At 48.8% G+C, this 27474-nt stretch overlaps 2 protein-coding genes across 3 annotated transcripts; one reads left to right on the forward strand and one right to left on the reverse strand.

Moving 5' to 3' along the window:
* Nucleotides 1-1346: 1346 nt before the first annotated feature.
* TMEM38A (transmembrane protein 38A) lies at nt 1347-16192 on the reverse strand. Its single transcript, XM_079772968.1, has 6 exons — nt 16038-16192; nt 7076-7232; nt 6649-6833; nt 5408-5495; nt 3618-3735; nt 1347-2884 (listed from the first exon to the last, which is right to left on the reverse strand). Exons 1-6 carry the CDS (start codon nt 16159-16161, stop codon nt 2645-2647), a joined length of 912 nt encoding a protein of 303 aa, XP_079629094.1. The 5' UTR covers nt 16162-16192; the 3' UTR covers nt 1347-2644.
* Nucleotides 16193-17187: 995 nt separating this feature from the next.
* On the forward strand, nt 17188-26807 carry SMIM7 (small integral membrane protein 7; the record flags this gene model as incomplete). 2 transcript variants are annotated; one of them, XM_079772342.1, is made up of 5 exons in its annotated part: nt 17188-17255; nt 17338-17379; nt 17838-17890; nt 19692-19782; nt 26582-26807. In XM_079772342.1, the coding sequence occupies exons 1-5, from the start codon at nt 17230-17232 to the stop codon at nt 26595-26597; spliced, it is 228 nt and encodes a 75-aa protein (XP_079628468.1). In that variant the 5' UTR covers nt 17188-17229. The 2 variants fall into 2 exon arrangements, with proteins under 2 accessions (XP_079628468.1, XP_079628469.1); XM_079772343.1 differs by lacking the exon at nt 26582-26807 and having other exon boundaries at nt 19692-19786.
* Nucleotides 26808-27474: the final 667 nt, after the last annotated feature.

The following is a 27474-nucleotide window of genomic DNA, read 5'->3' on the forward strand; positions in this document are numbered from 1 at the left end:
GCTGAGAAGCAAGCGGGGCGGCAGAGACGCCCTTCTCTGCTTCGCTCCAGCCGCAGGAAGCCCTATTCTTGCAGGAATAGGCCCAAGGAAGCCCTATTCTTGCAGGAATCTTCTTGCAATGGGCCTCTAGTGTGGCTATAAAAAAGAAGGATCTTTTACCCTTTGCAACAGCATGGCGGGACCTGGAGAGTATTATGCTAAGTGAAATAAGCCAGTCATAGAAAGACAAATAGCACATGATCTCACTTATATGTGGAATCTAGTAAACAAAATAAACTGATGAACAAAATAGGTCCAGAGACATGGATGCATGGAACAGACTGACAGCTCTCAGAGGGAATGGGGTGGGAGGGACGGTAAGAGATTAACCAAAGAACATATATGCATATATGCATAGCCCATGGACATAAACAATAGTGTGAGGAAGGCCTTGGGTGGGGCAGGGGGTGAGTGGAGGGGGGCAAAGGGGAAAATGGGGGACATCTGTAATACTGTCAACAATTTTTTAAAACGCTGCTACGAACTTTTGTGTGTATGCCTTTGTGTGGACACACTTTCACTTCTCCTGGGCGAATACCCAAGAGTGGAATGCTGGGTTGTATGATAAGTACACTTTTAACTTCTTAAGAAACTGCCAAACTGCCTCCAAAGGGGCTACACTGTCCGCAGTGTATGAGAGTCCCAGCTGTTCCACATCCTCCCCAGCACTTGGCATGGTCAGTCTTTTTATGGTTAGCCGTCCTCATGAGTGTGAAGTGGTACCTCCCCGCCCATTTTTCCGATGGCCACGGATGTTGAGTGTCTCTTTGTGTGCTTATTTCTATATTCTTCATGGCACAGTGCCCATTCAAGTCCTTTGCTCATTTTAAAATTGGGCTGTTTTTTTATATTTGAGTTTTGAGAATTCTTTATATATTCCGGATACAATTCTTTATCAGATATATAATTTTCAAAGATTTCCTCCCAGTCTGTGGCTTGTCTTTTTCTATTAACAGAATCTTGCACAGACTCTTAACTGCAAATCCCAAACACTCCAATTAATCCCACCTATCTTTGAGGGACAATGATAATTATCACCCCCTTTTCCCAAGAAGCAAACGGGCTTGGAAAAGGGGAGGCCCCATGACCTGTTGGTGGTAGAGCAAAACTTTGAACCCAGACCTCACCCACAGCCACTATTTCCCACTGGTGATCAAGAGCTGCCATGAGCCTCCTTCTCCGGGAAACTCTGCGCATCTCTAAGAAAAAAATCAGGAATGAATCAGACAAGCCAACAGGATTCTCTCACAACAGATTTATTTGCTGAACCTTCATGCCGAGCCTTGATGGACTTGCAAGAGGATGAATTCAGGGCCTTACAGTCTTAGGACCCACCCAGCTCCCAGGTATCACCAGATCAAGGCACTTTCCCAGCAGCTGGGCAACACCTGGGACCCCAATAACTCCAAGACAATCTCGAAGCAGCTGCAGGCTAATGCCCTGAGCACACTCTGAGCACCCATGTGCGGAGGGCAGCCTCTGGCTGGCCTGGTCTGGGCCCAAACTCCCACCCGCGACTGGCCATACTCCATCTACCCACCTCTCTCAGACATCCTGGTGACTGAGGATTAGATGAAGGCAGCTGGGAGGGGCCTTCAGCTACCATCCTCCTTATTCACCCAGAAGCAAGTTCCCAGCCTGCCCAGCAGCAGCGCAAGGCTTGGCAGAGTAGGCAGAAACACGTTTGTTGAGTGACTAAATGAGCAGCAATGAGCCGGCATGAGGAAGGCCTGATGCTTCCAGGGCCCAACAGCGAGTGCTTGGAGCCCCCTGGACATAGCTGGACACTGGAACCCCCGCTCAGCCAGCTGTATTTCTTTGGTTTAGGGGTAGCCCGAAGCCAAGGATCAGAACAAGCCTTTCCCCCCGTCCCATATTCTCAAGTCTGGCCTAGATGTGTCTACTGAAGGCCTCCTTCCTGCCACGTACCTTGTGGGGGTCTCCAACCCACAAACACAAACGATCTAAAGCACAAAGCAGTCCTCAAGCACAGGGAACACCCGCCGCGGCCCTCCTGCTGACTGCACAGTGCCTCTGAGCACGGAAGGCTGGCTCACGTCCAGCCTCACATCAGCTCTTGTGCAGAGGAGGGCCAGGGGACCCCATTACACAGATGAGGAGCGCAAGGCTCAGAGAAGGAGGCCCCTTGCCCCGGGACGCCCAGGAGGAGTCAGCAAGACGTGGCAATCACAGCAGCTGTCTCGCAGAAGTACTCAGGAATCATCCGTCAAATAAATGTCTCAATAATGCTTGAAATACAGTCAAAACATAATTTTAGAAGGAAATAATAGAGCCAAGAACATAACTGCCAGTGTTTCTGGCTGGAGCCACTGCCATGATTCTGTGCCCCCCCTCTCCCCCAAATCTGGCTCGACAGGGGTTCCACAGAGAGAAACCCCATTCCTACAAATGCCCTTTACCCCATATCTCATCTAACCCCCTCACATCAGCCCCAGAGGGTGGGCTAAGGGCCCCAGTTTGCGGACAGGGAAGGTGAGGCCTGGAGGGGGACAAATGAGCCCAAGCCACCTCCCCCACCCCTGACTCTGAAGGTTCTGGGGCTGGGTCTTCTCCCTAGCACCCCACAAGCCCCGTGGGCCTCTGCCTAATCTGCCTTCTTGGTTTTCTTCTTCCTGGAGCCCTCACTCAGCTCCTCCTTGGACTTGGTGGCCATGGCGGAGTGCGGGGAGCCGGGCCCACTGCCACCGTGGGACCCTCCATGGGCCCCACCGTGGTTGTCGTGGTGATGGTCACCCACCAAGGCCGTCCCAAACAGCACGGGACAGATATAGCTCTCCAGAACATCGAAAGGGGAGCTGTGGGAGTGGGTGGCTGTCAGGAACACCTGAGGAGGGGTGGCAGGGGGACAGGGGGACAGCAGAGCGACAGAGAGAGATGGAGAGAGAAAGCCAAGGGGGTGGGGGGAGAGAAGATCAGCCAGATCAAGGTCAGAGGGACGCCACACCCAGCCCTCTGGCTGCATAACCCCTCACCCTCAGGAGGGTGACCAACTGTCCCGGGCTGTGGAACTTTTGGTACTAAAACCAAGACAATGCTGGGCTCAGCGGGACAGCTGGTCCCTCTCTCCCCAGAAGTACCCCCACACCTGGGCTCAGGGAGGAGCGCTGCCCGGCCTGGAGTCACTAATTCTCTTTTGACGGCTCAGGCCTTTGTACCTCCATACCAGCTCCACAGGGAGGGAGGAGAATGTGGCCCCTCAAAACTCCTCCTGGAGGGTGGGGAGACCCCAACTCAAAGCCTGATGATCAGACCAGCACCATTCTTGGTGTAGCCCAGCATCCTGAGGGTACCTTCCCTGAGGGTACCTGTCCCTCTGCTCTCCACACCCAAGGCACGCAGACCCTGCACACTCCTGTCTCCCTCTCACCTTTTCCTAGGCTGGGCCTTCTGCTGGGAAAGACTTGTTCCCTCACCCCCAAACCCACCTGCTGGCTCTTCTCAGACCCCCCTCCATGCACAGACCTACAGGCAAGGTCCCGGCCTCCACCCCCACTTAGGGTTCTCCTTTCTTGGACAGGAAAGTGCAGATGGGCGTGGGTCAGGACAGGAAGGCTTACCTTACAGGACACCATGAACATGGTGAAGATAAAGATGAGACTGGCTTTGGACACCGGGAGCCAGCGGGTCTGCTGGAGGGTGAAGAGGACAGCTCCATACAGGCTGGCCTTGGTGGGGCTGCAGGGGACAGCCATGGTTACTGGGAGGCATGGCACGGCTCAGGCCTTTGGATCTCTGTCCCAGACCCCCTTCTCTGCCTGCCCCCAGCCGGCCCCAGCTCCCCTTGTCTGAGTGTGAAATGGGAAAACACCCGCATGGCGTGGAGGAGGTGGTGTCACTGTGCAGTAAAGGGTTAACTTGACTCAGAGAGTGATCTGGCCTTTGTCTCTGGAGCCTGGGGGATGTCCTCTAAGCGCTGGGCGTGTTCCATGTGACAGGAGTCTTTTTTCCTTGGGGACTTTGGGTCACACCAGAGAGTAAGCATGTGATTTACAGTGGGGATCTTGGGTCATGTGGTATCAGCTCAACTTATAGGGGAGCTGGAGGCTGAGGTCGAACATGCAGGTGGTCAGCTATGTCTGTGTCACGGAGCCCCAATAAATCCTGGGACATGAGAGTTGGGAAGTTCGCTGTGACTATTCAGTGCACATAGTCACACAGGGATGCTGGGAGAAACAGGCGCCGTCCACGCGGCTCCACGGAGAGGGGACAGCCAGAGGCTCAGCCCGTCTCCCCTGGATGCTGCCCCCTGTGTACCTTAGCTTTGCTCATTTTAACCTGTATCCTGTAATAAACCGTAACCCCGAGCAAAAGGGCTTTGCCGAGTTCTGTGAGTCCTAGCGAATCATCAAACCCGAGGGTGGTCTCAGGGACCCCAAAACAGCACACTCCCCAGGATGTGGGGTTACAACAAACCATTTTTCTTAGCTTTCTTTTTCTTCCTTGCAGGCTAGGTTTCTCAGATTTTAACTTGTTGCAAGAGACAGACCCATGACTTCTGCTCCTGATGTCTGCCACTCGTTGCATGTACCTAACGATGATCTTGCCAAAGCACTCACCAGGTGCCAGGGCCAGGGGGTTATGTCTGTGATTCCATGGAACCCTCCCCTCAGCTGATGAGAATCCCAGAGGGGAAGCCACTTGCCTGCTTAGTAGCAGGCGATGCAACCATCTGGGCCCTATTTCTCTGTCAGTGAACTGAGGGTGGGAACAGATTTCTCGTGGAGATGAAACGAGATAAAGCCACATTCTCCAAAGTGTAAAACAACAGGCAATTTTCATTGGCCTATGGGTAAGCCTTTTAGTTTTGTCATATTTTAATAGCTATAGTCTTACTTATTGTAGATTGGGAGAAAATTTAACTAGCCTGACCCTGTGAGGTCTTTTTAAAAATGCATTGGGCTAAATGCAGTGCGGGGTTCTGGGGTAGGTCCTGGATGCTGCAGTCTGGCCCTGCCCACCATTCTCCACTGAGCTCCAGCCGCATTCCCACACTCCATGCCCCATGCTCCCCACCCACCTGTGCACGCCTACCCTGCAGAACCAGGCAGAATTGTTGTTTTCTGACTTGGCAGAAGTGATGGCCTCTGAATCAGAGGCTCCTTCTTTGCCAGAAAACTCCTATTCACTCTTCAAAACCCAAATCAAGTATCTGATTTCCCTGCATCTCTGCCTGCCCCTGTCCCCTAGGCAGAGTTGTGGTTCCCTCTCTGGGTTCCCCCAGACATGTCCTCTGGAAGCTTTTGGAAGGCAGAATCAGGAGCCAGACCTCCAAGTTACCAGAAGTATCCAATCCAGGGTCAGGTCCAGGGGGCACAGGAGGAACAGGCGGGGAGGACGGGGTACTCACAAGGACATGTGCAAGATCTCGTTGGTCTCTGGCTTCCAGACCCCTCGGAGCAGCTGCTCAAAGTTGGACATGAGGGCAACACCAGAGCCTACGAAACAGGGTGCTTCTGAACGAACCCGCCGCCCCCAGCTTCCTTCGTGGCTGCATTCCCCAGGAAGCAGACTCTCTGCTCCTGGAGTCCTCTCCAGGGGGACAATGAGCCTGGGTGTGTGAGGATCAGTTGCAGGTGAGGAAACATGCTCAGAGCCAACACACAGCAGCACATTTGGAGCAAAACAAGCATGAAGGAATCAAGCTAATACCCCACCTGAAAGGCTTGGACCAATCTGGGCTGTCTGCTCTGAGGCTCCCAATCCAGGATCCTGAGCTGCGCATGAGGCTTCCAGGGGGCCCCCTACACATAGCCTCTCTCCTCAGGACTCTGAGCTCTCAATCTTTCTCAAACCATGTGCCCCCAGGGAGGCATGCTACATCCCCGGGGAATTAGTACAGGCTTCGTGGAGACACAATGGTTACATTTCCAGAAAGAATACCCTCTCTAGCCCTAACTGGTTTGGCTCAGTGGATAGAGCATTGGCCTGCGGACTGAAGGGTCCCAGGTTTGATTCCGGTCAAGGGCTTGTACCGTGGTTGTGGGCACATCCCCAGTAGGGGGTGTGTAGGAGGCAGCTGAATCGATGTTTCTAACTCTCTATCCCTTTCCCTTCCTCTTTGTAAAAAATCAATAAAATATATTTTAAAATAATAAAATAATAATATCCTCTCCAGGAGTGGCTGTGAGCTGGAGTTCCTGACCTGCATCACTGCACCAGGGGCTCACAACTGAGGTGATTTTGTCCCCGAGGAGGCATTTGGCCATGTCTAGAGACATTTTTGGATGTCACAACTGGGGAGGGGGGTGTGCTATTAGTGGGTGGGGGCCAGGGATGCTGCTCAACACCTGGCCATTCATAGGATGGCCCCCACCACAGAGAATGATCCAGCACCAAATGTCAGTAGTGCCACCATTGAGAAACCCTGCTCTGGGGATCAGCTGTCATTGTTTCATCATTGTCCTATTTACCTTTGACAGTTCAATTTCTGGAAGAATCTTCTCATTGGCTCTAAAGGTGTGGGCTAATGGGGAGCTTGGACCCCTGCAGCAATCCTGATACCCCTCAGCCTGGCTGCCCAATATGTACCATTGGACCAGGGTTCTCAACTGGGTGATTTTCGGTTGTCATCATTATGGTCCTGTTTACCTTTGACCCAGCCAGTGGCAATCATGACGAACCACCCGTGGTGGTAGTGGTGATGGGCGTGGTGGATGCCCACAGCGATCTTTCGGACTCTCACCACCTCCTTCATGGCCACAAAGATGAGTTTCACAGGCAGGAAGCAGACACACTTGTAAAAGAGGTCCAGGGGACAGAAGAAAATCAGGTACCTTCAGGGAGAGAATGCCAAGCATTAGGGTGAGAGATTCTGGGGGCCCTGGGAGGTGAGGTTGTATCCTTCTCACGTGCCTGGCTCAGGACAGAGCTGAGCAACAGAGCAGTGCCTGCAGGGCCACTGTGGAGGTTGTGCTGTTGGATCCCAGTCCCGCCCGCCGCCCACCTCTCTGGTGAATGGGTCACCCCGGACCTCCAGCTCTGCTCTCCCACACCCTGCCAGCCTGGCAATGCTTACCAGACAGCGGAGGCCAGCAGGACGCTGGAGTTGTTGCTGAAGTAGTCAATCAGGGGCTCCCCGAGGAGCAGATCAGCCAGGATGTAACTCCCGAAGCAGTGCAGCATGGCACACAGCCAGGATGCCATGGGGTGGCGCCGGGCCAGCTCCACTGCTCCTGGGAGGCAGGGGATAAAGGGGTGGAATCGTAAAGTGTTTGGCTTTTTTTTCTGTGACTGGCTTATTTCATGTCCTCAAGGTTCATCCATGTTGTAGCATGTGTCAGAATTTCCTTTCTTTTTAAGGCTCAATAATATTCCAGACAGACAGAGAAGGTGTGTGAATTGAACTGTGGACCTCAGAAAGATATATTGCCCAGTCAGTGTGGCTCAGTTGGTTGAGTATTGTCCCAGGCGCCAAAAGGTCGCCAGTTCGATTCCTGGTTAGGACACAAGCCCAGGTTGTGGCCTTGATCCTCAGTAGGGGACGTGCAGGAGGCAGCCGATCAATGTTTCTCACATTGATATTTCTCTCCCTCTCTCTCCTTCTCCCTTCCGCTCTCTCTAAACATCAATAAAAACATTTTTTAAAAAGTCCATATTCATAGCAGCATAATCATCAAAAGTTGGAAACATCCTCAGTGTCCATCAAATGATATATAGATACAAAATGTGTCATATCCATACAATGGAATATTATTCAGCCTTAAAAAGGAATGAAGTCCTTATTGGAGTGATTACTTTGCAAGGTAGATAAATGTCTAGTCACTATATTGTACACATGAAAGTAATATAATATTGCATGTCAACTGTAATTGGAAAATAAATTAATTTTAAAAAAGGAATAAAGTCTTTGGGGTAGGTGGGAGGGAGAGAGAGAGAAACACTGATGTGAGACACAGTGATTGGTTGCCTCCTGCACTCGTCCTGACTGCCTGGTGATTGAACCTGCAATGCAGGTACCTGACGTGCCCTTTGACCAGGAATCAAACCTTCAACCCTTCGGTGTGCAGGCCAATGCTCTAACCACTGGGCACATTGGCAAGGGCAGGAATGAAGTCTTGATAGATACTACAACATAGATGAGTCTTGAAAACATGCTAAGTGAAAGCAGCCAGACACAAAAAGCCATAAGACATATATTGTATGATACCATTTATATGAAACTAGAGGCCCAGCGTGGGATTGAAATCGCACGAGGAGGCACCTCTCGGGCGGCCGGGACCCACCCCAGACCCGCATAGAGCCAGCTGTTTGTTGTGTCCACTGGGGTGGGGGCAGGCGCTCCTGTGTGTTGTGTCTCCACTCTGGCCCACCCCCAGCCCCAGCCTCCCCGTGGCCGATGGGCCTGGGGGCAGCATGCAGTCCCTTCCCGCCCATCTGCGTGCACAGCTCCTCCTGAGAGGTCGTGATGCAGCCTCCTCCTGAGCAGTTGTGACGCCCGGCTAATTAGCATATTCCCTGTTTATATATATAGATGTCCAGAGCAGGCAAATCCATAGAAACAGAAAGCAAATTAGTGCTTGGCAGGGGCTGGGGGAGGGGTAATGGGGAGTGACAGTTAATAGCAATGGGATTTCCTTTTGGGGTGATGAAAATGTCCTAAAACTTATATATTACATGTAGATAGAAATACAGAGGTGGGCAAAGTAGGTTTAGAGATATGAGTACACAAAACAGAGTTTTATTCTTGTACTGTTATTTATTAATCATTGTATTATTTATTTGTATTACACATGTAAATCTGCTTTTGCCCACCCCTGTATATGACATGGCCTTTTGCATGTGTCTTTTTCACTGAGCACAATATTTTTAAAAATAATATTCATTTTTTACTGTTGTATAATGTTCTATCATAGAACTAGATCACAAGTTATTTAACCATTCTCTTGCATATACTACATTTTATAATGAGAAAGCATGCCTAATAAAAGTTGTTTTAGAGTAAGTCATCAACACCCTCCCCTTCCTCTTCGCCATCCCCACCAACTAACCATGTGATCTTGGACAAACTTATTTTTTCTCTGTGTGTCCCTTTCCTTCTGTCAGGTGCAACCCCTTAATCCCTTCTTTGCTCGACTCCTAACGATGATTGGAACCAAATTTTCCTTCCTCAATCTCACCATGTAGTTACTTGCACCATGCGCATCTTTTCCCTGCCAGAGTATCCTAAAGTCTCAGTATTTAAGGATTTAGTTACAGGATTTAAGAAAGCAGAGTTCTCTTCGCTGGAGTGTCTATTTAAAACCCTGCCAGCTGAGCACTAATCCTTTGGAGCAGCTGGTGGGGCCAGAAGGGACCAGGTCAGGTGAGGCACCCATGTTTTGCAGAAATGGATACCTCTGCCTGCGTTTAAAAATAGCCCCCAGGGGTTGAATTCTTTCCAGGGTCTTTTGGGTGCCCTCTGGGGCTATCCCAGGGACTGAGACTGGGGAGTAGGGGTGAGGACCTGGGTTTCGCAGGAGTAAAGCAGGTTCCATGTTTGTACCATGGTGAGTCCTAATTAAGATAAAGTCACACGCCTGGGTTTTGGCTCTGCACTCACTCAGGCATGGCCTTGGGCAAATGACTGCTCCCTCCCCAACCTCTGTTTCCTCTGCTGTCAAGAGAATGAGGCTCATCTGATTGAGCCTTCGTTCTGTGCACCAAAAGGTTGCAAGTTTGATTCCCAGTCAGTGCACACACCTGGTTTGCAGGTTTGATCCCTAGTTGGGGAGCGTATGGAAGACAACCAATAGATATTTCTCTCTCCCATGGATTCTCATTCTCGCTCTCGCTCTCGCTCAGCATGTTCTCGGGTGAGGATTAACAAAAAGAGAGAGAGAATGGGAGTACCCCATTCATGGAGTTGTATTGATTAATCAATGCAGTGTGCATTATAATCGCCATGTTTCTTATCATTATCAATACCCTCCTGGCAATCCTGGAAGGACAGGAACAGTTTCCCCGTTGCCACAGATGAGAAGACTGAGGCTGATGGATACAACCTGCCCTGAAGACCCATAGCAAGGCAGGGGCTGAAAAACAGTCCCCTTAGCTCCTTCCCTTTGCCACACTCCTTGGTTTGGGGATAGCACCCAGAAGCAGCAAAATAGAGGTTTCAACCCCAGGTTTGCCACCAAAGTTCTGCCCTCGCCTGGCTTCAGTCTGCTTAGGTGCTATCCCAGTTTGCCTGGGACCTAAGAGTTCCGGGGACATGGGACTTTGGATTCTTATCTTGGGCAAACCTGGCTGAGTTGGTCACCCCAGTGTGCCTGTGAGGAGGAAAAGAATTGCTTAGTGCCTAGTAATTACGTGAGAGTTATTCCTGGAACTGAACTGAAATGGAAAGTACCTGTGGGTGGAAATTCTAGTGGATGGATTTATAAAAATCAGCTCTGCCTTAGAGGGAGGAGGAGACCCGATCAGGTCTCCTTGATGGGCTCCATGACATTCCCATGGCAGGGAAGTGCTAGCAGGTCCCCCAGGGCATTTTCAGCACTGCCCCTCATTTGGTGCTATTTAGTCTGAGGTCTAAACATATGAGGTGTACTGACAGAATCTCTCAGCAACTCTAAATCCTCTTTTTTTTTGAGCCTTTGAGCAAAGCTCTCTGCCTCAGTTTCCTCCCTTGAAGGAGTTGGTAGTCCCTGCCTTGCAAGGTTGGAGATGAGCTGCCCTCTGCCCTCAAAAAGCTTACAATTCAAACCAGAGATCAAGAAAGTGTTCTCTTAGCTCACACAGAATTGTTTTTTAAATATGCTTTTATTGAGTTCAGAGAGAGGAAGGGAGAGGGAGAGAGAGAGAGAGAGAGAGAGAGAGAGAGAGAGAGAGAGAGAGAGAGAGAGAACATCAATGATAAGAGAGAATCATTGTTCGTCTGCCTCCTGCACGCCCCCTACTGGAGATTGAGCCTGCAACCTGAGCATGTGCCCTGATGGGGAATGGAACCTCAATCTCCTGGTTCATGGGTCGATGCTCAACCACTGAGCCACACTGGCCTGGTACCCACACAGAATTTTTTAAATGTTCAAACTGCAGCCAAGATGTCCTTCAGTGGTTTAATAATTAAACTGTAGTACATCCATACCATGGAATATTATTTAATAGTAAAAAGAAATGACCTATCAAGCCACAAAAAGATGTGGAGGAACCCTAAATGCATATTACTGAGTGAAAGAAGCCAGTCTGAAAAGGATACAGATTGCATGAGTCTAACAATCGGGGGAAGGTAGAACTATGGAGACAGTAAAAAGATCAGAGGTTGCCTGGCTGGTGTGGCTCAGAGGTTGAGCATCAACCCATGAACCAGAAGGTCACTGTTCCATTCTCAGTCAGGGCACATACCCGAGATTTGGCTCCATCCCCAGTAGGGGGCGTGCAGGAGGCAGCTGAGCAATGATTCTCATCATTGATGTTTCTATCTCTCTCTCCCTCTCCCTTCCTCTCTCTGAAATCAACAAAAACATATTTAAAAAAGAAAAAAGATCAGAGATTGGTGGGGGTTCCAGGTGGAGGGTAGGGGAGAGTAATGAATAGGTGGAGCACAGGGGATTTTTAAGGCAGTAAAACTATTCCGTATGATACTATAATGGCGAGTACATGTCATTATACATTTGTCAAAATTCATAAATGTACACCACCAAAGATTCCTAATGTAAACTATAGATTGGTTGATCACGATGTTGTCAATCTATGATAATAATTACATGATAATAACAATGTTGATAATTATGTTGGTTCATTAATTGTAACAAATGTACCACTCTGGTGAAGAATGTTGATGGTGGGAAAGGCTATGTGTATGTGATGGGGGTGGTCAGTAATATATAGAAACTGTCGTTTCAGATTAATTTTGATCTAGATCTAAAATGGCTCTAGAAATAGTCTATTAATTTAAATAAAAGAAAACAAGAAGAAGAAAAAAAGAAGTGTTCCAATAGCCAAATCACATTTCCAGCTTCCCTGGAAAAACCAGTTCTGATGGTTCCAGCCCCAACCAGGTGGAGAAGAACCTGGCTGGATGTCACCTGGGCACGGTCCTCACAGCTGGTTTATTGCTTCCCATCGGTCACCTGCCTGGTCCTTGATAGCACTGGAGGTTGAGATTCAGTCTAGATCAATGGTTCTCAACTGGGAGCAAATATCTGGGACATTGGCAACGTATGGGGACAGTGTTGGTTGTCACATGGGTAGAACTATGGAGACAGTAAAATGATCAGCAGCTAGTGGGTAGAGGCCAGGGATGCTGTAAAACACCCTGAAATGCACAGAACTGCCCCCATCACAGAGAATGGTCTAGTTCTAACCATCAATAGTGCCGAGGTTGGGAAACATTGGTGGAGGAGACCTGGGTCTCATGTGGGGAACTTTAAAACACCCGAAACTAATATAATATTATAACTGAAAAATACATTTTAGAAAATGTTTAAATGCTGTGATAAGATAAAAGCATTTTGTAAAACGTATTGTATTGGCAAAACTTCTAGTTCAGAGGACTTACTCTGTGGCTCCGGTAGGAATGTCCTGACCCCTCCTGCATCCTCCTAGCCAGCCTGGAGACCCTTGTCTCCAGACGCGTGTGTCCTACATTCCTGGGAGGCTCCTGCTCCATGGTTTGAGATTTCCTAAGGTGTGCTGGATTCTGTACTCACCTTGGGACGGGACTGGCCTGAGCCATCAGGAATTCATCCCCATACAGGAAATACAGACCCATAGTCATGCTATAACATACAAAGCTTATTTTGCTTTGCAAAGTAACTGCTCTATAGGAAATAAAATACTGATGCTGGTGCTACCCCCAGAGATTCTGATTTAAATGATGGAGGGATGCTGCCTAGATGATTTTTAAAAGCTCTCAAAGTGTGTCTAATCTGAGGACCACTGGTCTGAAAAGTTCTTTGGATGGGTCAGGCCTAAGGTAACCAGGATTATAATTCCTTCCTTCCTTCCTTCCTTCCTTCCTTCCTTCCTTCCTTCCTTCCTTCCTTCCATAATGCAGGTAACAGCCAGCACCCACTGCTTCCTCCTGTCTTCTTGCATAGAGCTGGGGTCCTGGAAGTGAGCCAGACCCAAACCCCCTGCCCCAGGAAGCAACTCTTGGTTTAATAAGGAGCCCCAGACAAGCCAGTGTTGCTCCGTGGTTGAGTGTTGGCCTATGAACCAGGAGGTCACAGTTCAATTCCCAGTCAGGGCACATGCCCTATCCCCAGTGGAGGCATGCAGGAGGCAGCTGATCAATGATTCGCTCTCATCATTAATGCTTCTATCTCTTTCTCCCTCTCCCTTCCTCTCTTTAAAGTCAATAAAAATTTATTTATTTTTTTTTTAAAAAAGGAGCCCCAGCCTCTTACAGTTCATCACTTCTCAAACGTTAGTGTGCTTATGGAGATCTTATTCAAATGCATGTCTGGGTCAGGGGTGGGCCTGGCATTCTGCCTTTCTTATCCAGCTCCCAGGGGACACAGATGCTGTTCACTTGAGGACCACACTCCCAGCTCCATCTTCATTCTCAGGAAAGCCTGACCCAGAAAATGCCTGCATCCCAGGAAACACATTCCCTCACTGCCTTAAAAATAACTGTAAGTACCTTTCTCAAGTGCCTTAGACCCTACCATTGACAAAGTTCGCAATAGATCGTCACAACAGCTGGGAAAGGGAGTCCAGGATTATATTACCAATGCGCCCATTTCACAGATGAGCAAACTGAAGCTCATGGAGACTCAGTAAGCAGCCTGTGCTAGAGGCAGAATCACTCCCAGTTTGGAGATTTTTCCTTAAAGGTGGCCTGGCTCTCATCTTTGAGAGTGCTACCTGTGCAATTGCCCAGGACCCGGTGACTCCAGGGCCCTGCATTCAGTTTCATGTTCTGCTGTCTGTCTGGAAATTCTTAATTTCTGAAGGGATTCTGCAAATTCTGAACCAGCTCCTGCAAACTGTACATGGATTCTGAGTAGAGATCTTTACAAAGGCTCAGCAGAACCACCAACACGGGATGGAGGCGGGGGTGGGGTGGGGGGGGGTTGTTGTTGTTGTTGGTGGTGTGTGTGTGTGTGTGTGTGTGTGTGTGTGTGTGTGCTAACAGCGAAGTCCAACGCCTTGCCTTTCCAAGGGGAAGCAAGTACCCCAGAGTAATCCTAGTGATTCTTGGGGTCAAACAGACCTGGGTTGGAATCCCAGCACCAGCATCTACCAGCCACAGGACAAGAGGCTCATTGCGTATGTAAATTAGCTTCGCCCGTTTCCGATTTCCCCAGTTACAAAAGGAGGAAGTTGTACTGGGCCAGGGGGGTTCTCAACCTTGACAGTAGACAGCAATGACTGGGGGAAGGGAACTTCAAACAGGAGGATACCAGAGCCCCTCCCCAGATATTCTGAGTCAATTGGAGGGTTTAAGAGCCCCCAGGAGGCTCAAACGTGCAGCTAGAGTTGAGAACCATTGAACCCTCTCAACCTTCAGGAACCTTCAAACTTCTAGTTCAGAGGACTTACTCTGTGACTCCAGTAGGAATGTCCTGACCTCTCCTGCATCCTCCCAGCCAGCCTGGAGACCCCTTTCCTCCAGACACCTGTGTCCTACATTTCTGAGATTTCCTTAGGTGTGCTGGGTTCTGTACTCACCTTGAGACTGGCCTGAGCCACCAGGAATTCATCCCTGTTCAGGAAATGCAGACCCGTGGTCATGCCACGGACAATACAAAGCTTATTTTGCTTTGCAAAGTAACTGCTCTATAGAAAAGCTTTTTTAAAAATAGGCTCTGGCCTGTGGACTGGCAAAAATAAAATGGACCAAAAACACTTGGCAAGCAGAGTACGATACTCTTTGCATAAGATCGTGGGTTTACATTCATAACTCGGGGGGTTATAAGTGCAGAGAAGGGAGGTCTGGAAGGGTGGCCACCACATCAACTGTAATTCTCTCTTTTTTCCTTTGTGCTTTTCGGCTTGATTTTAAAATAAACAGGAGCACCTATTTTTATCATTAAAAAAAAAAAACTATTTCCATTCTGAGAAGAGACTATGGGGCAATTTACATCTAAGTGGGAGAAAGGGTCACAAAGTTTTGGGTGATTAATTTTTTTTCTAAAGCTAAATTCTACCGTCCATTTAGTTTGCTGGTGTGACTAGAATAATTAAAATACTAGGAGAACAATAACTAGTCCCTGAACCTTGTATAAAAATAGAACACATTCTGTGGAGGCCATTTATCCTCATTTTAAAAATGGTGTGTGTGTGTGTGTGTGTGTGTGTGTGTGTGTGTGTGTGTGTGTGTGTTAAATCTGAGAAGCTAGGTCTTCCCCTCTGCGATTCTCCCTGGGGGTCTGGAGCTGGTGGGAGAAGGCTGACCCCAAATTACCCCACCCCAGGGCCGGTTCCGCTCAGTAAGTGGAAAGGATGGGGGCCAGAGCTGGAAGAATTCCGGCAGGGAGCAGAGATCCAGCGCAGCCTCCCTGGGGGGCAGGGCGGGGAGGGAGCCCCAGAGCGGCAGCGGGGAGGGGGCACCGGTGTCACTTTCTCTGAAACTGACCCCGGCGCGACCGGCCCTAATATAGACACTCAGCTGCCGCTCCGGCTCCCTAGCCAAGGGCAAGGAGGGAGGTCACTGCTGCGGGCGGCCAAGACATCTGGCCTAGCCCGCAGCGCCCACCCCCGACGGCCCCCTCACCACGACCCACGCCCCTTACCCAACTTCATGCGACCCTACCCTACTAGAACCCCTGCCTTCTCTCCCTGCAAACTCCCCAACACCTGTTCCTCTGAACTCTCAGGCTCCTCTCCTTCCCTCCTGCCCCCATCTGCTTCCCCTCCCCCAGCCCTAACATCTCCTTGCCCTCCCTCACGTTTCTCCGTGGTTCTCCCACCCGGTATGGGAGAACCCCGCGATCCCAGCACCTGCCTGCGCTCCCGAACCCGTCTCCCGTCACCCGCCACGATCCAGGACTTTCTTCCCCCTCCTCGCCCCCGCCCCGCGAAGCCAGCCCCTCCAGCCCTCCGCCCGGGCTCACCTGGCTCATACTTGAGGTAGAGGATGGAGACGATGAAGTAGCTGAGGTCGAAGACGGGGAAGAGTGGCACCCGAGAGAAGCTGAGCGCCAGCTCGCCCAGGCTCAGCGCCGACAGCAGCTCCATGGCACACGCCGGGTCCCACCCCAGCCCCCAGCCCGGTGCGTCCCGCCGCCCACGAACCCGCGACTGCGGCCCCCTCCCCCCCGCTGCTGGGCCCGCCCACCCCCGCCAGGCACCGCCCCAATCCGGCCCCGCGCGAAAGGAGGGGCGACAGCTGTCCTGGGGCCGTCCTGTCCCATGCAGCCCGGCTGGTCAGGTGTCCCCAATTTGTCCCTCCTCTGAGCCTTCACGACTCCATTCAGCCCGGCGAGGCGGGGTGCTGATCTCTGTGGAGTTGGGCAGGGGAGCTGTCCATTCGGGGAGAGGGGTCCCTCACGCACGGAGCCCACCTAGGGGGGACGGATCAGTCAGAACCGTGTCCAGGTGGTGCTCGATGAGGACCCACGTCCTCTGTGGAGCCCTCGGATCGGGACCTCCATCCCTCGTGGGCCCTGATCAGTGGAGAACCCCATTCTCCCGTGCCTCAGAGGGTCCCTTGAGTAAGGACTTCGTCCTCTATGCAGCTGTCACGACCCCAGTCTTCCATGTGACTCCGTAAATTATGACCTCCATCCCCCACAGGGACCTCGGTCCTCCAAACGGACCGCTCAGTAGGGATCCCCCGCCACGGTAGTGGGGATCCGCGTCTCTCATGGGGCCCGGGAGGACCCTCCCCAATCAGTCAGGGCGTCCATGCCCCGGACAGCCCACTGCGTCAGGACCCATTCCTCTGTGCTGCTCCGTGGTCCATTCCAGAAGATAAAGCCGGGAGCCAATTCTCCAGCGCGCGGGTCCCCCCTGTGCGGCACGCCTCCCAAGAGTGACCTAATCCCGTCCCCAGGTGGCCCCGCCCACAGGTGACGTCACACGATCGCCCAGCCCTTCTCCGCTACGCTCCGGGCCTCTCCAGCTAGTAAAGGCGCTTCTTCTTCCTAAGAGGGTCGGGCCTGCAAAGGGCGGGACCCTGCCTGCCTTGGCCTTCAATGGACTCAGCCCTCGCCAGCGCTGCTTCACAATTGGTCGTCTCGTGTTCCTCTCCCCGCCCTCCCTAGACTTCCGCTTCCGGTTCTGTCGGACGCTTCGGCTGTGAAGATGATCGGAGACATCCTGCTCTTCGGGTAATTAAGGGGACTAGAGGCCGGGGGAGTAGGGCCCGACGGGGTTGGGGGCGGCCTAGGTAACTGCATTCTTCCTCCGCAGAACGCTGCTGATGAACGCCGGAGCGGTGCTTAACTTTAAGCTGTGAGTAGGCCGCAAAGGACCGCTACTCCACCCGGGCACCCGTAGCCCGCCCCCGCGAGCGTGAGCCAGCCCCACGTCGCAGGCCCTGCACCCACGTCCCAGCCAACCCTCTGAACCGGTTTGCAGCCTGGTCCTTGCCCCTGAGACTCTTGGCGCCACCGCGGCTAGAAATCTTGGCTCTCCGTTCTCCGGGCATCCCTCTGCTCGCACCCCGAAGACCCCCAAGGCCCCCCCCCCCCAGGAAACTCTTAGTCCTAACCTGTACCCACGGGTTACCTTCTCCACCTTGTCGATGGCTGTAATTGGTGGGGCAGGTGGGCGCCTAGAGAGGGTCATTGAACCGCCGAGGTCACACTGCAAGTCAGCGATAGAGTTGAGTGTCTGTGGCCCCTTGATGCCAGGGACTGAGCGGTCCTTGTATCCTATCGAAAGTGGACACTGACTGCTTCTCTTTGTAGGAAAAAGAAGGACACGCATGGCTTTGGGGAGGAGTCCAGGGAGCCTGGCACAGGTAAAGCCTCCTTTCTGGACTCGGGAATTGGTCCAGAGAGGACAGTCCTACCCGTTTTCTTTGTGTGTGTGTGTGTGTGTGTGTGTGTGTGTGTGTGTGAGAGAGAGAGGGGGGGGGGGGGGAGGCACAAGGATGTGATGTTCCTCTTGCCCACTTGTCACCCACTTCTTTTTCCTGCCAGATCTCCGTGCATAGGTCAGCACTCTTATTACTTCCTGCAGTTATTATTTTTCTTTATATGTATTTTGTCATCTGGCTAAGTTCTACACCTCACACTTGACCTTAAGCTCCAGAGAAGAGACTCCACTTATTTAGCTCTTTCCTGCTGTGTGCTTGTTTAGTATTTGCACCCTGCCCCCTCACCGGTGAGCTCCTTAGGGCAGGGACACCTGTCTGTTCTTCCCTGTGTCTCCCACACTAGGCTCCTGCCTGGAGCCAGTGGCCTTAATCAGCATCTGTTGATGGCAGGAGAGCCCATGTACATGATCCTCAGTTTAGAGAAGGGCCTTGCCAAGCAGTGCCTCTCAGACATCCTTTGGACAGACCCGTCTCGGACCATTGAAGCCCATGCTAAGTCATATAGGCTGTGCCACACACGGCCAACTACATGTGGTGGGTAATACTGGCCAACAAGACTGTGTGCTGATCATGCACTAGGATGGCACAGCAGTACCGGTAACAGGTGACTGATGTGCTGGGTTGCTGCGAAAAGAGCTCCTACCCGGTATTTTGTACTTACCAGAGAGCTGTGATCTCTAGGTGACACTTTGGGTAGCACCCTTGTAGGTTGCCTAACCTGGACCAGTTAATTTCATTCCGGAAGTAATAAGAGGCTGGGGTTGGGGGTAGGTGGGGAAAAATGACTCAAAACCCAAGAGGAAGGTTCTGGAACACAGGTCTCTGGAGTCTTTACCAAATGGCCTCCTCTTGGAGTGGTTTCTGTTCTTCGGCAACAGAGGGAACTAGAGTAACTCGTCACCAAAGCAGAACCACTGTTATACTTGCCCAAATTAGTATGCTTTTCGTTGCAAACACTAAAATCCCGTCTCAGAGTGGTTAAAGCAAATTGAAACACCCAAGGATAGAATTGTCTTCAGGCACACTTGATGTAGGACTCAAAGCAGCCCTCCAGCATGTGGCTGTCTCTAGCTCTCTTTTTCCTTCTAGGTTGGTTTTACTATCAGGCTGGCGTGTGTGGGCAAAGATGACCTTAGAGCAGGGCTTGGCATATTTTTCTGTAAAGGGCCAGATTATAAATGTTTTTGGCTTTGCAGGCCATGCCATCTCTGGTGCAACAATTCAACTCTGCCATTGAAACAGGAAAGCAGCCATGGGCAATATGTAAATGAATGGTCATGGCTTTGTTCAATATAACCATTAAGAAATATGAAAAACATTCTAGCTCCTGGGTCACACAGAAACAGGTGGCAGGGGCTGGTTTCAGTTCCTGCGCCTAAGTTGCCAATGCCTGTCCTAGAGGACTCGGCTTATACCTTTCCAGCCCAGCCCAGGAAGCCTGGCAGAAGACAGTAGTTGGGGCAAAAGTCCCAGGGCTGACTCTCATTGGGCATACATACTTGGGTCACTTACTCTTTCCTGGCCAATCAGAGGCTGGGAGATTGGTCAGTGGCAGCCTGAGTGCTGAGGGTTGGGGAGCAGAAGAGACCTAAAGGAAAAGCGGAGCTGCCACTATGGAACATGAGGGCAGTGGGCTTGGGGTGGGCAGAAACTGCAGAAGCACCTGCAGCTGTGACAGCAGAAATGTTAGCAGTACTTGTAAACATGCTTTCTGACTTTCCAGGTGACAACATCCGGGAATTCCTACTGAGCCTCAGGTACTTCCGAATCTTCATCGCCCTGTGGAATGTTTTCATGATGTTCTGCATGATCGTGTAAGTCTGGCCTGCCCATCTCTTTCATTGTCATCCTCTGCAACATTCTCCAAAATGACCCACCTGATGGTCATTCTCTGTCATCTCAGTCTACACTTGTTTTTTAAAAATATATTTTTATTGATATTAGAGAAGAAGGGAGAGGGAGAGAGAGATAGAAACATAAGTGATGAGAGAGAATCATTGCTTAGCTGCCTTCTGCATGCCCCACACTAGGATTGAGCTGGCAACCTGGACATGTGCCCTGACTGGGAATCAAACCTTGACCTCCTGGTTCATAGGTCGATGCTCAGTCACTGAGCCACGCCGGCTGGGCTCAGTCTACACTTTGGTGTCATGCTTTCTGCTTTCAAGATAAGAACTCTCCAAGCTAGAGAGAAAACAGGTTTAAGCTATGTCACCATGGTCCAGGCTGGAGATTGGATTGAAATGTGGCATTCTCCAAGTCCTGGCTGTGCCTGTTGTGTCCCCGGGAGCTGCCAAGAGATGCTTTCCCTGAGCCTGTGGCCTGCTCAGCTCTTGCCAGCTCTGCTGTGCTTAGTGTATATCTGGCATCTGTCAAGGTGAAAAATGTGGTTGGACAGCCATTGTGCTCCTGGGTCCTGCTCCCGCCTGGTGGAACCCAGCAGAAGTATATATTCAGACTTTACTTCTGTTTTTGTGCACTTAAAGAAGTTTTTGTTTGTTTTTATGCCCTTCTTTACTTTCTTCCTAGGCTAAAAAAATCCAGTATGTTTGGTTTTCCTTCCAGCCTCAGGCTGTAATTCTAATACTGCTATTAATGAATTGTGAGACGCAGAGTAAACAGACTCAGGATTCAAACAGTAGAAGAATCTGTAGTTCTAGGCCATGCTGGGCCCATCTTGTATGTTTCCCCCAAAGAAGAGAATGACTGATTGAAATGCTGAATTTGAAGTTGCTGGGTGGTCCTTGTCGCTGATGACTGTTTCAGGAGATGATTCTAGAACTTAGGTAGGGGTGGGGAACGTCTGGCCCGTGGGCCAGATAAGGCCCCCAAAATCATTTCGTCTGGCCCTGCCAAGGCATTAGCGATGAGTTAATTAAATGTTTGCCAAAATATAGCAGACTAATTTTTAAGTTGATAATTTTGTATGGCCCTCGAATTATGTTATAAATATCCAAATGGCCCTTGGCAGGAAAAAGTTTCCCCACTCCTGACTTAGGGGATCGGAGGATGCAGGGGAGGGGGGGTTCCCTGTGCCACTAGGAAAGGTTTTAGAGCCCAGAATGAGGACCTTGTTAGATATACAGAGAGGCCCTTTTTGGGAGCTTGGATGAGGCCTGCTCAGGTACAGAGAGGCTCCTGAAGAGAGAAGGAATTTGCAGAAGGGTACAGGAGGTGTAACTAGGACTCATGGGAAAAGAGCACTGGAGGTGGCAAAGCTCTCCTCTAGCCTTTGTCTCTCTAGGTTCCTACCTATCCATCCATCCATCCGTTTATTCATTCACAACTATACATTGTGGGCTGTGCTCTGGGGTAACAACTAAGACTAAGACAGCCACAGTCCCTGCCTTTAGTGAATGCACAGTATGACAGGTGGAAAACAGACAGAAAACAAACAAATGGGGGAAAAAGTCAATTGTGAGGTAGCAAAAGGAGGGAGTCTTCCATTTAGAAAGCAGTCAGGAGAAGGCTCTTTGATAGTATGCCGTTTAAATCAAGAACACAGGGGCCTGGCCGGGTAGCTCAGCTGGTTATAGCATCATCCTGATAGGCCAAGGTTGCGTGTTCGATCCCCAGTCAGGGCATGTATAGGAGTCAACCAATGAATGCATAGATGGGTGGAACAAGTCAGTGTTTCTCTCTCTCCCTCTCCCTTATTCTCTTTCTAAAATCAATACAAATGAAAATAAAATTGGTAAAAAAAATAAATCATGAACAACAGGAAGTCCAATTTGCGGAGCTAGGGAGAGGCCTGGTAGCACTGGAAGCAGCAAGAACAAAGGCCCTGGAGCAGGGAAGAACTTGGTGTGTTTTTATCATTCTGCTCTTTTCTGTCCATTGGCTTTATTGTCCATTGGCTTTATTCTCTCTTGTTCATCTTCTGACAGTGACCAGAAGGTGTAGCCTCAGGCTCCGTGATCTCGCAGCTCAGCCCAAGGCAAGCTTAGTCAGTAGCCCAGTGTCCTGATTCCATTTCCTGGGAGCAAAGTCTGATTGGCCTATGTAGGTTATTCAGTTCTAGTAGGATTGGAGGTTCCTGATTGTAGCCTAACAGCTGAGGTCAGGGGTTAGCAAACCACAGCCCATGGGGCATATCTGCTCCCTGTTTTCATGAAGGAAGTTTTATTGTCGCACAGCCATGCCCACGTTTGTGACTGCTTTTGCACTATAGTGGTTGGGGCACTGTGACAGACTGCCTGGACCCACAAAGCCTGAACTGCTTACTGTGTGGCCTTTTACAGAGTGTGCTGACCCTGACATAGGCCAGCTCTTCCTGCAGGGCTCATGGGTGAGGGAAGATTCCCTCCAGAATGAGGTGTCAGGGAGACAGTAACTGGCTTTTCCAGGATATTAAAACACTGGAAATCACCTAAATGTCCAAGAACAGGGGAAGAATCAGGTAACTTAAAGGACACCCATGTGACCAACTGTCACGATGTCATCAGTGATAATGTGCCAGAAGGGTATGTCTACACTAGGGAAATGTTTTGAGAGTAAAGAAGGCTTATGTATGCATACTCTGGCTTCAGTTGTGACTTGCACACAGTAAACATTGAATAAATGCTGAGTGCATGCTAAAGTCTGTGATGGAAACACTTCCAGCAAGGGAGTTGTAAGAATCTGCTCCAGACTATCTATGGTTGTGACTGTAGCAGGATCAGAGGGATGATTTGCTATTCCATTCACCTACTTCTATATTGTTTGAGCTGGGCTACTTTGGAAATTTTAAAAAGTCATGGAAAACTTTAAATGTGGAGAAATGTGCCTGAATTTTTAGGGACCAAGGCACAGATATCTGCATCTTAGTTTGAAACCCATCAAAAGTAAGGTAGACAGATGAATAGATAGATGCACAATAAAGCAAAGTGTTAATTGCAGAATGTAGGTGGTGTGTATGTGGGTGTTCACTGAACTTTTTTAACTCTTTGTTGAAATCTTCATAACAAAATATTAGAAGGAAGATAGGAAGAAAATGAAGGTGTCAAACCACAGAGAAAGATAAATAAGTAAAAAGTGGAAGTTGGTTCTCACAATTCAAGATTTTTTAGTACATTCACAAAGTTGTGCAACCATCACCACAGTCTCATTCTAGAATAAGTTCAGCAACCCCAAAGGGAAACTCCATACCCATTAAGCAGTCACTCCCGTCTTTCTTCTCCCCTGCCTCTGGTAACCACTGATATACTTTATGTCTCTACAGATTTGTCTGGGTTTTTTTTAATCTTTATTGTTGAAAGTATTACATGTCCCCTCCCCCACCCCCTTGTCTCCCTCCAGCCCACCCCCGCCCCCACTCCAGGCCTTCACCACCCTATTGTCTGTGTCCATGGGTTATGCATATATACATATAAGGTCTTTGGTTGATTACCTCCCACCCACCCACCCTCCCCCGCCTTTCCTCAGATTCTGCACTCTGTTCCATGCTTCCATGTCTCTGGATCCACTCTGTTCAACAGTTTATTTTTTTAATTGTCTGTTCTTGATATTTCATATAAATGGAATCATATAATATGTGGCCTTTTGTGTCTGGCTTTTTTCATGAGCATAATGTCTTCTGGTTTCTTCAATGTTGTACGTGAATCAAGACTTCATTCCTTTCTATGGCTGAATAATAGTTTATTGTATGGATATGCCACATTTTGTTCATTCACTCATCAGTTGATGGATATTTGAGATGTTTCCATTTTTTGGCTATTATGAATAATGCTGGCACGAACATTTGTTTTCAGTTCTCTGGTATATACTCATGAGTGAAATTGCTGGGTCATACGGTAACTCTATATTAATCCTTTTGAGGAAGCGCCAGACTATTTTACAAAGTAGCTGCAGCGATTTACATTCCCACCAGCAGTTTGTGACGGTTCAATTTCCCCACATCCTTGCCAACGCTTGTTATGGTCAGACTTTTTTATTATGACCATCCTAGTAGATGTGAAGGTTGATTTGCACTTCCCTGCTGGTTAATGACGTTGACCATCTCTTCAGGTGCTATTGGCCATCTGTATATCTTTGGAGAACTGTCTGTTGGGATCCTTTGCCCTTTTTTTTTTCTCCTGAGCAACCTGGTTTTCCCAGGGGATAGGGGACAAGGAGGCCCTGCATGTAAAGGAAGGTGTTGGGCCCTGGCCAGGTGGCTCAGTTGGTTGGAGCATTGTCCTGTACACCAAAAGGTCGTGAGTTCAATTCCAGGTCAGGGCACATACCTAGGTTTTGGTTTCAATCCCTGGTTGGGGCATATAGGGGAGGCAATCAGTCAATGTTTCTCTCTCACAGAGATGTTTCTCTTTCTCTCTTCCCCTTCCTCTCTCTCTAAAATCAATAAAATCAAATAGGTGAGGATTTTTTTAAGAAGAAAAATTATATGAAGGTGTTGGGCCTCTCGGTTGTGAAGTGTGACTGCTTGCAAGGAAGGACCTGATGGGGCAGAGGGAACTTGATCTTGGAGTCCTTGACTGCTGGTTGGCAGCACTTGCTGGCCATGATCTCCTCCATCTTCACGATCTGGATTGAGTGGGTTTGGGCACAGTGCTGGGTTCCCATGTCTCAGTAGCACTGTGTGACGGCGCCCGTATAATGGTCAGGTTCTGGTACTCTCGGTACATATTGTGGGTACCTCTGTGGGAGTTTTAGCTCAGCCAGATGCCAAAGTTTTTCTCCCCCAAGAGAGGATTTTTCAAACACCTGTCCACGGTGGACAATTTCCCCTGTCGATTTTTTTCATCTTTTTCAGTTGCAAAATAAAGTACCAGATGCGGGACTTGGCACCAACATGGTTAGGTGGCAAGATGCTCATGTGGGCCAAAACCGGTTTGGCTCAGTGGATAGAGCGTCGGCCTGCGGACTCCAGGGTCCCAGGTTCGATTCCGATCAAGGGCATGTACCTTGGTTGCGGGCACATCCCCAGTGGGGGGTGTGCAGGAGGCAGCTGATCGATGTTTCTCTCTCACCGATGTTTCTAGTTCTCTATCCCTCTCTCTTCCTCTCTGTAAAAAATCAATAAAATATATTAAAAAAATAAAAGATGCTCATGTGGTTGAGGAGCAGTGTGTGGCACTTAGAGGTGGGCAGGCAGCACCCCACCACCTTGTGCTCTCGAAATGTGCCCAAGACTTTCATAGCGTTCTTTTCGAGTTCACCACCACCCACAAGAGCCTTCTGCTCATTTTTAAATTGGGTTTTACTGAGTTGTACCATAAGTTCTTTTTATATTCTAGATACCAGTCCTTTATCAGATACATGATTTGCAAGTATTTTCCCCCATTTTTGGGGGGTTGTCTTTTCACTTCCTTGATGGTATCATTTGAAGCACAAAAATTTTTAATTTTGATGAAGTCCAGTATCTTTTTTTCTTTTGTCACTAAGAATTTTATAGTTTTAATTTTAATAATTAGGCCTATATCCACTTTGAGTTAATTTTTGTATGTGGTGTGGATAGAGATCCAACTTCATTCTTTGGTATGTGGCAATCCAATTGTTCCTGCACTATCTGTTTTTTGTTTTGTTTTGTTTTTAATAATCTTTTTATTTTGGAAATGCTGTAAAGATAATACAGAGAATTCCCATATATATGAAAATACTACGTATATATACATATATATGTATATGTGTATGTGTATATATATATGTATATATATAATATTTTTATTGATCTCATAGAGTAAGGGGGGGGAGAGAGAGAGAGAGAGAGAGAGAGAGAAACAGAGAAACATAAGTGATGAGAGAGAATCATTGGTCGGCTGCCTCCTGCACGCCCCACACTGGGGATGGAGCCTGCAACCCTGCATGTGCCCTGACTGGGAATCGAATTGTGATCTTCTGGTTCATAGGTTGATGCTCAACCACTGAGCCATGCCGGCTGGGCTATATATCTTATTTTTTAACTGATTTTTTAGTTCACATATTTAGACTTTTTTTTTTTTAATCCTTACTCGAGGATATTTTTCCATTGATTTTTTAGAGAGAGTGGAAGAGGGAGGGAAAGACAGAGAGAAATATTGATGTGAGAGAAACACATCGATTGGTTGCCTCCTGCATGCACCCCGACCAGGGCCCAAATTGGCGGGGAGCCTGCAACCGAGGTATGTCCCCTTGACCGGAATCGAACCCGGGACCCTTCGGTCCACAGGCCAATGCTCTATCCACTGAGCCACACAGGCTAGGGCTGGGCCATGTATCTTTTTAACAGCTCTGTGGTTTTTCCCCAGTAGGCCTGTGTTGTAACCTACATACCCATTCCCAAACTTCAGAAATATTTGTTACAGTATCCAGGCCTTTCCTAGTCCAGACTTTCTTCAGTGAACAGAGTTAACTGTAATCATTTGTTTATTCAAAGGTCTTTTTGATAGGAAAGTTACCACTGACTTGCAGTAATGGAGAATAGGTGAAAATAAAATGTTGCAAATTTGTATGAAGTGGATAATTCTTTAAAGTTACATTTTTCTCTTAAGTGTATAGTTCGGTAGTGTTCACAGTGTTGTGTAACAGAAGAGTTACTTGTAAGATCAGAAAATGATGTAAAATAATCTTAAAAGCAACATAAAATATTTTCTAAAAATGTTTTCAGAGTGACAGTTTCCCATTCTCACAGACATTTCTGCCCTCTGAATTTTCCAGGCTATTTGGCTCATGAGCTCCAGATACTGAACCAGTAACACACCTCAGATGCCAAGCCTCCCTCTGTTCCTGACAACTTCAAGAATGTTTTTGACTGGAAAACCAGTGACCTTCCCAGAAAGCCCAAGCTTGTGGTGGGTGAAAAAAATGTTCACCAAGATACACTTGGTTTCCTGGCCACATCACTGTTGTTTTTTTTTAAAGATATTTTCATTTGGTCTCTGCATTGAAATGTTGTCTACTTAAGGAGTTTCAGGGGGGTTTATGTCAGGGGCTGTGATAACATTGCATTCCTTATAGAAAAGAGAACATGTCTAGTTAGTTTTATTGGATCAGAATCCCTCTTCCAGTAAGCTTTCATTTGAAACGTTTCTATTGGCTATTTCTTGGTTTATTTTTAATAACCATCCCTTTTGGTTCGAATTACACATTTTTAGAAATCATTTATTTCCAAGGATCTGAACCAGAAAGGTTGGCTTTTAAGTTTGATGCAGCCTCTTTATTAGACTCGGTGAATAACAAAGTTCATTGTTGCTGGGTCTGTGTTCAGTTCCTCCTCTGCCCCAATAGGCGCTGCTTGGCCACTCAGTGTAGCTGTCGTCCCTAGAACTTTAAGGGCGAAGTCTTATTGGTTCCTACCGGAGAGATGTGCAGAAGAGTTGGCAGGGGCAGGCAGGTGTCTTATGAGAAATGATACCTTGCCTTGAAAGACCTCTGTTAAAGGGGCCGTTAATTGTACAATTTTTAGAGTGAGAGTGATTTGTGTGGTCATATTGGGACCTAGTTCTGAAAGCTTGGGGTTTTGGGGTCTGTTTTTCAAATGGGTGATTTCAAGGTTGGAAAAACAATGAGCTTCATTTGAGCATTTTGTACAGAAGCTTCTTTAAAGGAAA

Source organism: Cnephaeus nilssonii, assembly GCF_951640355.1.
Source record: "Cnephaeus nilssonii genome assembly, chromosome: 5".
Taxonomy (NCBI): domain Eukaryota; kingdom Metazoa; phylum Chordata; class Mammalia; order Chiroptera; family Vespertilionidae; genus Cnephaeus; species Cnephaeus nilssonii.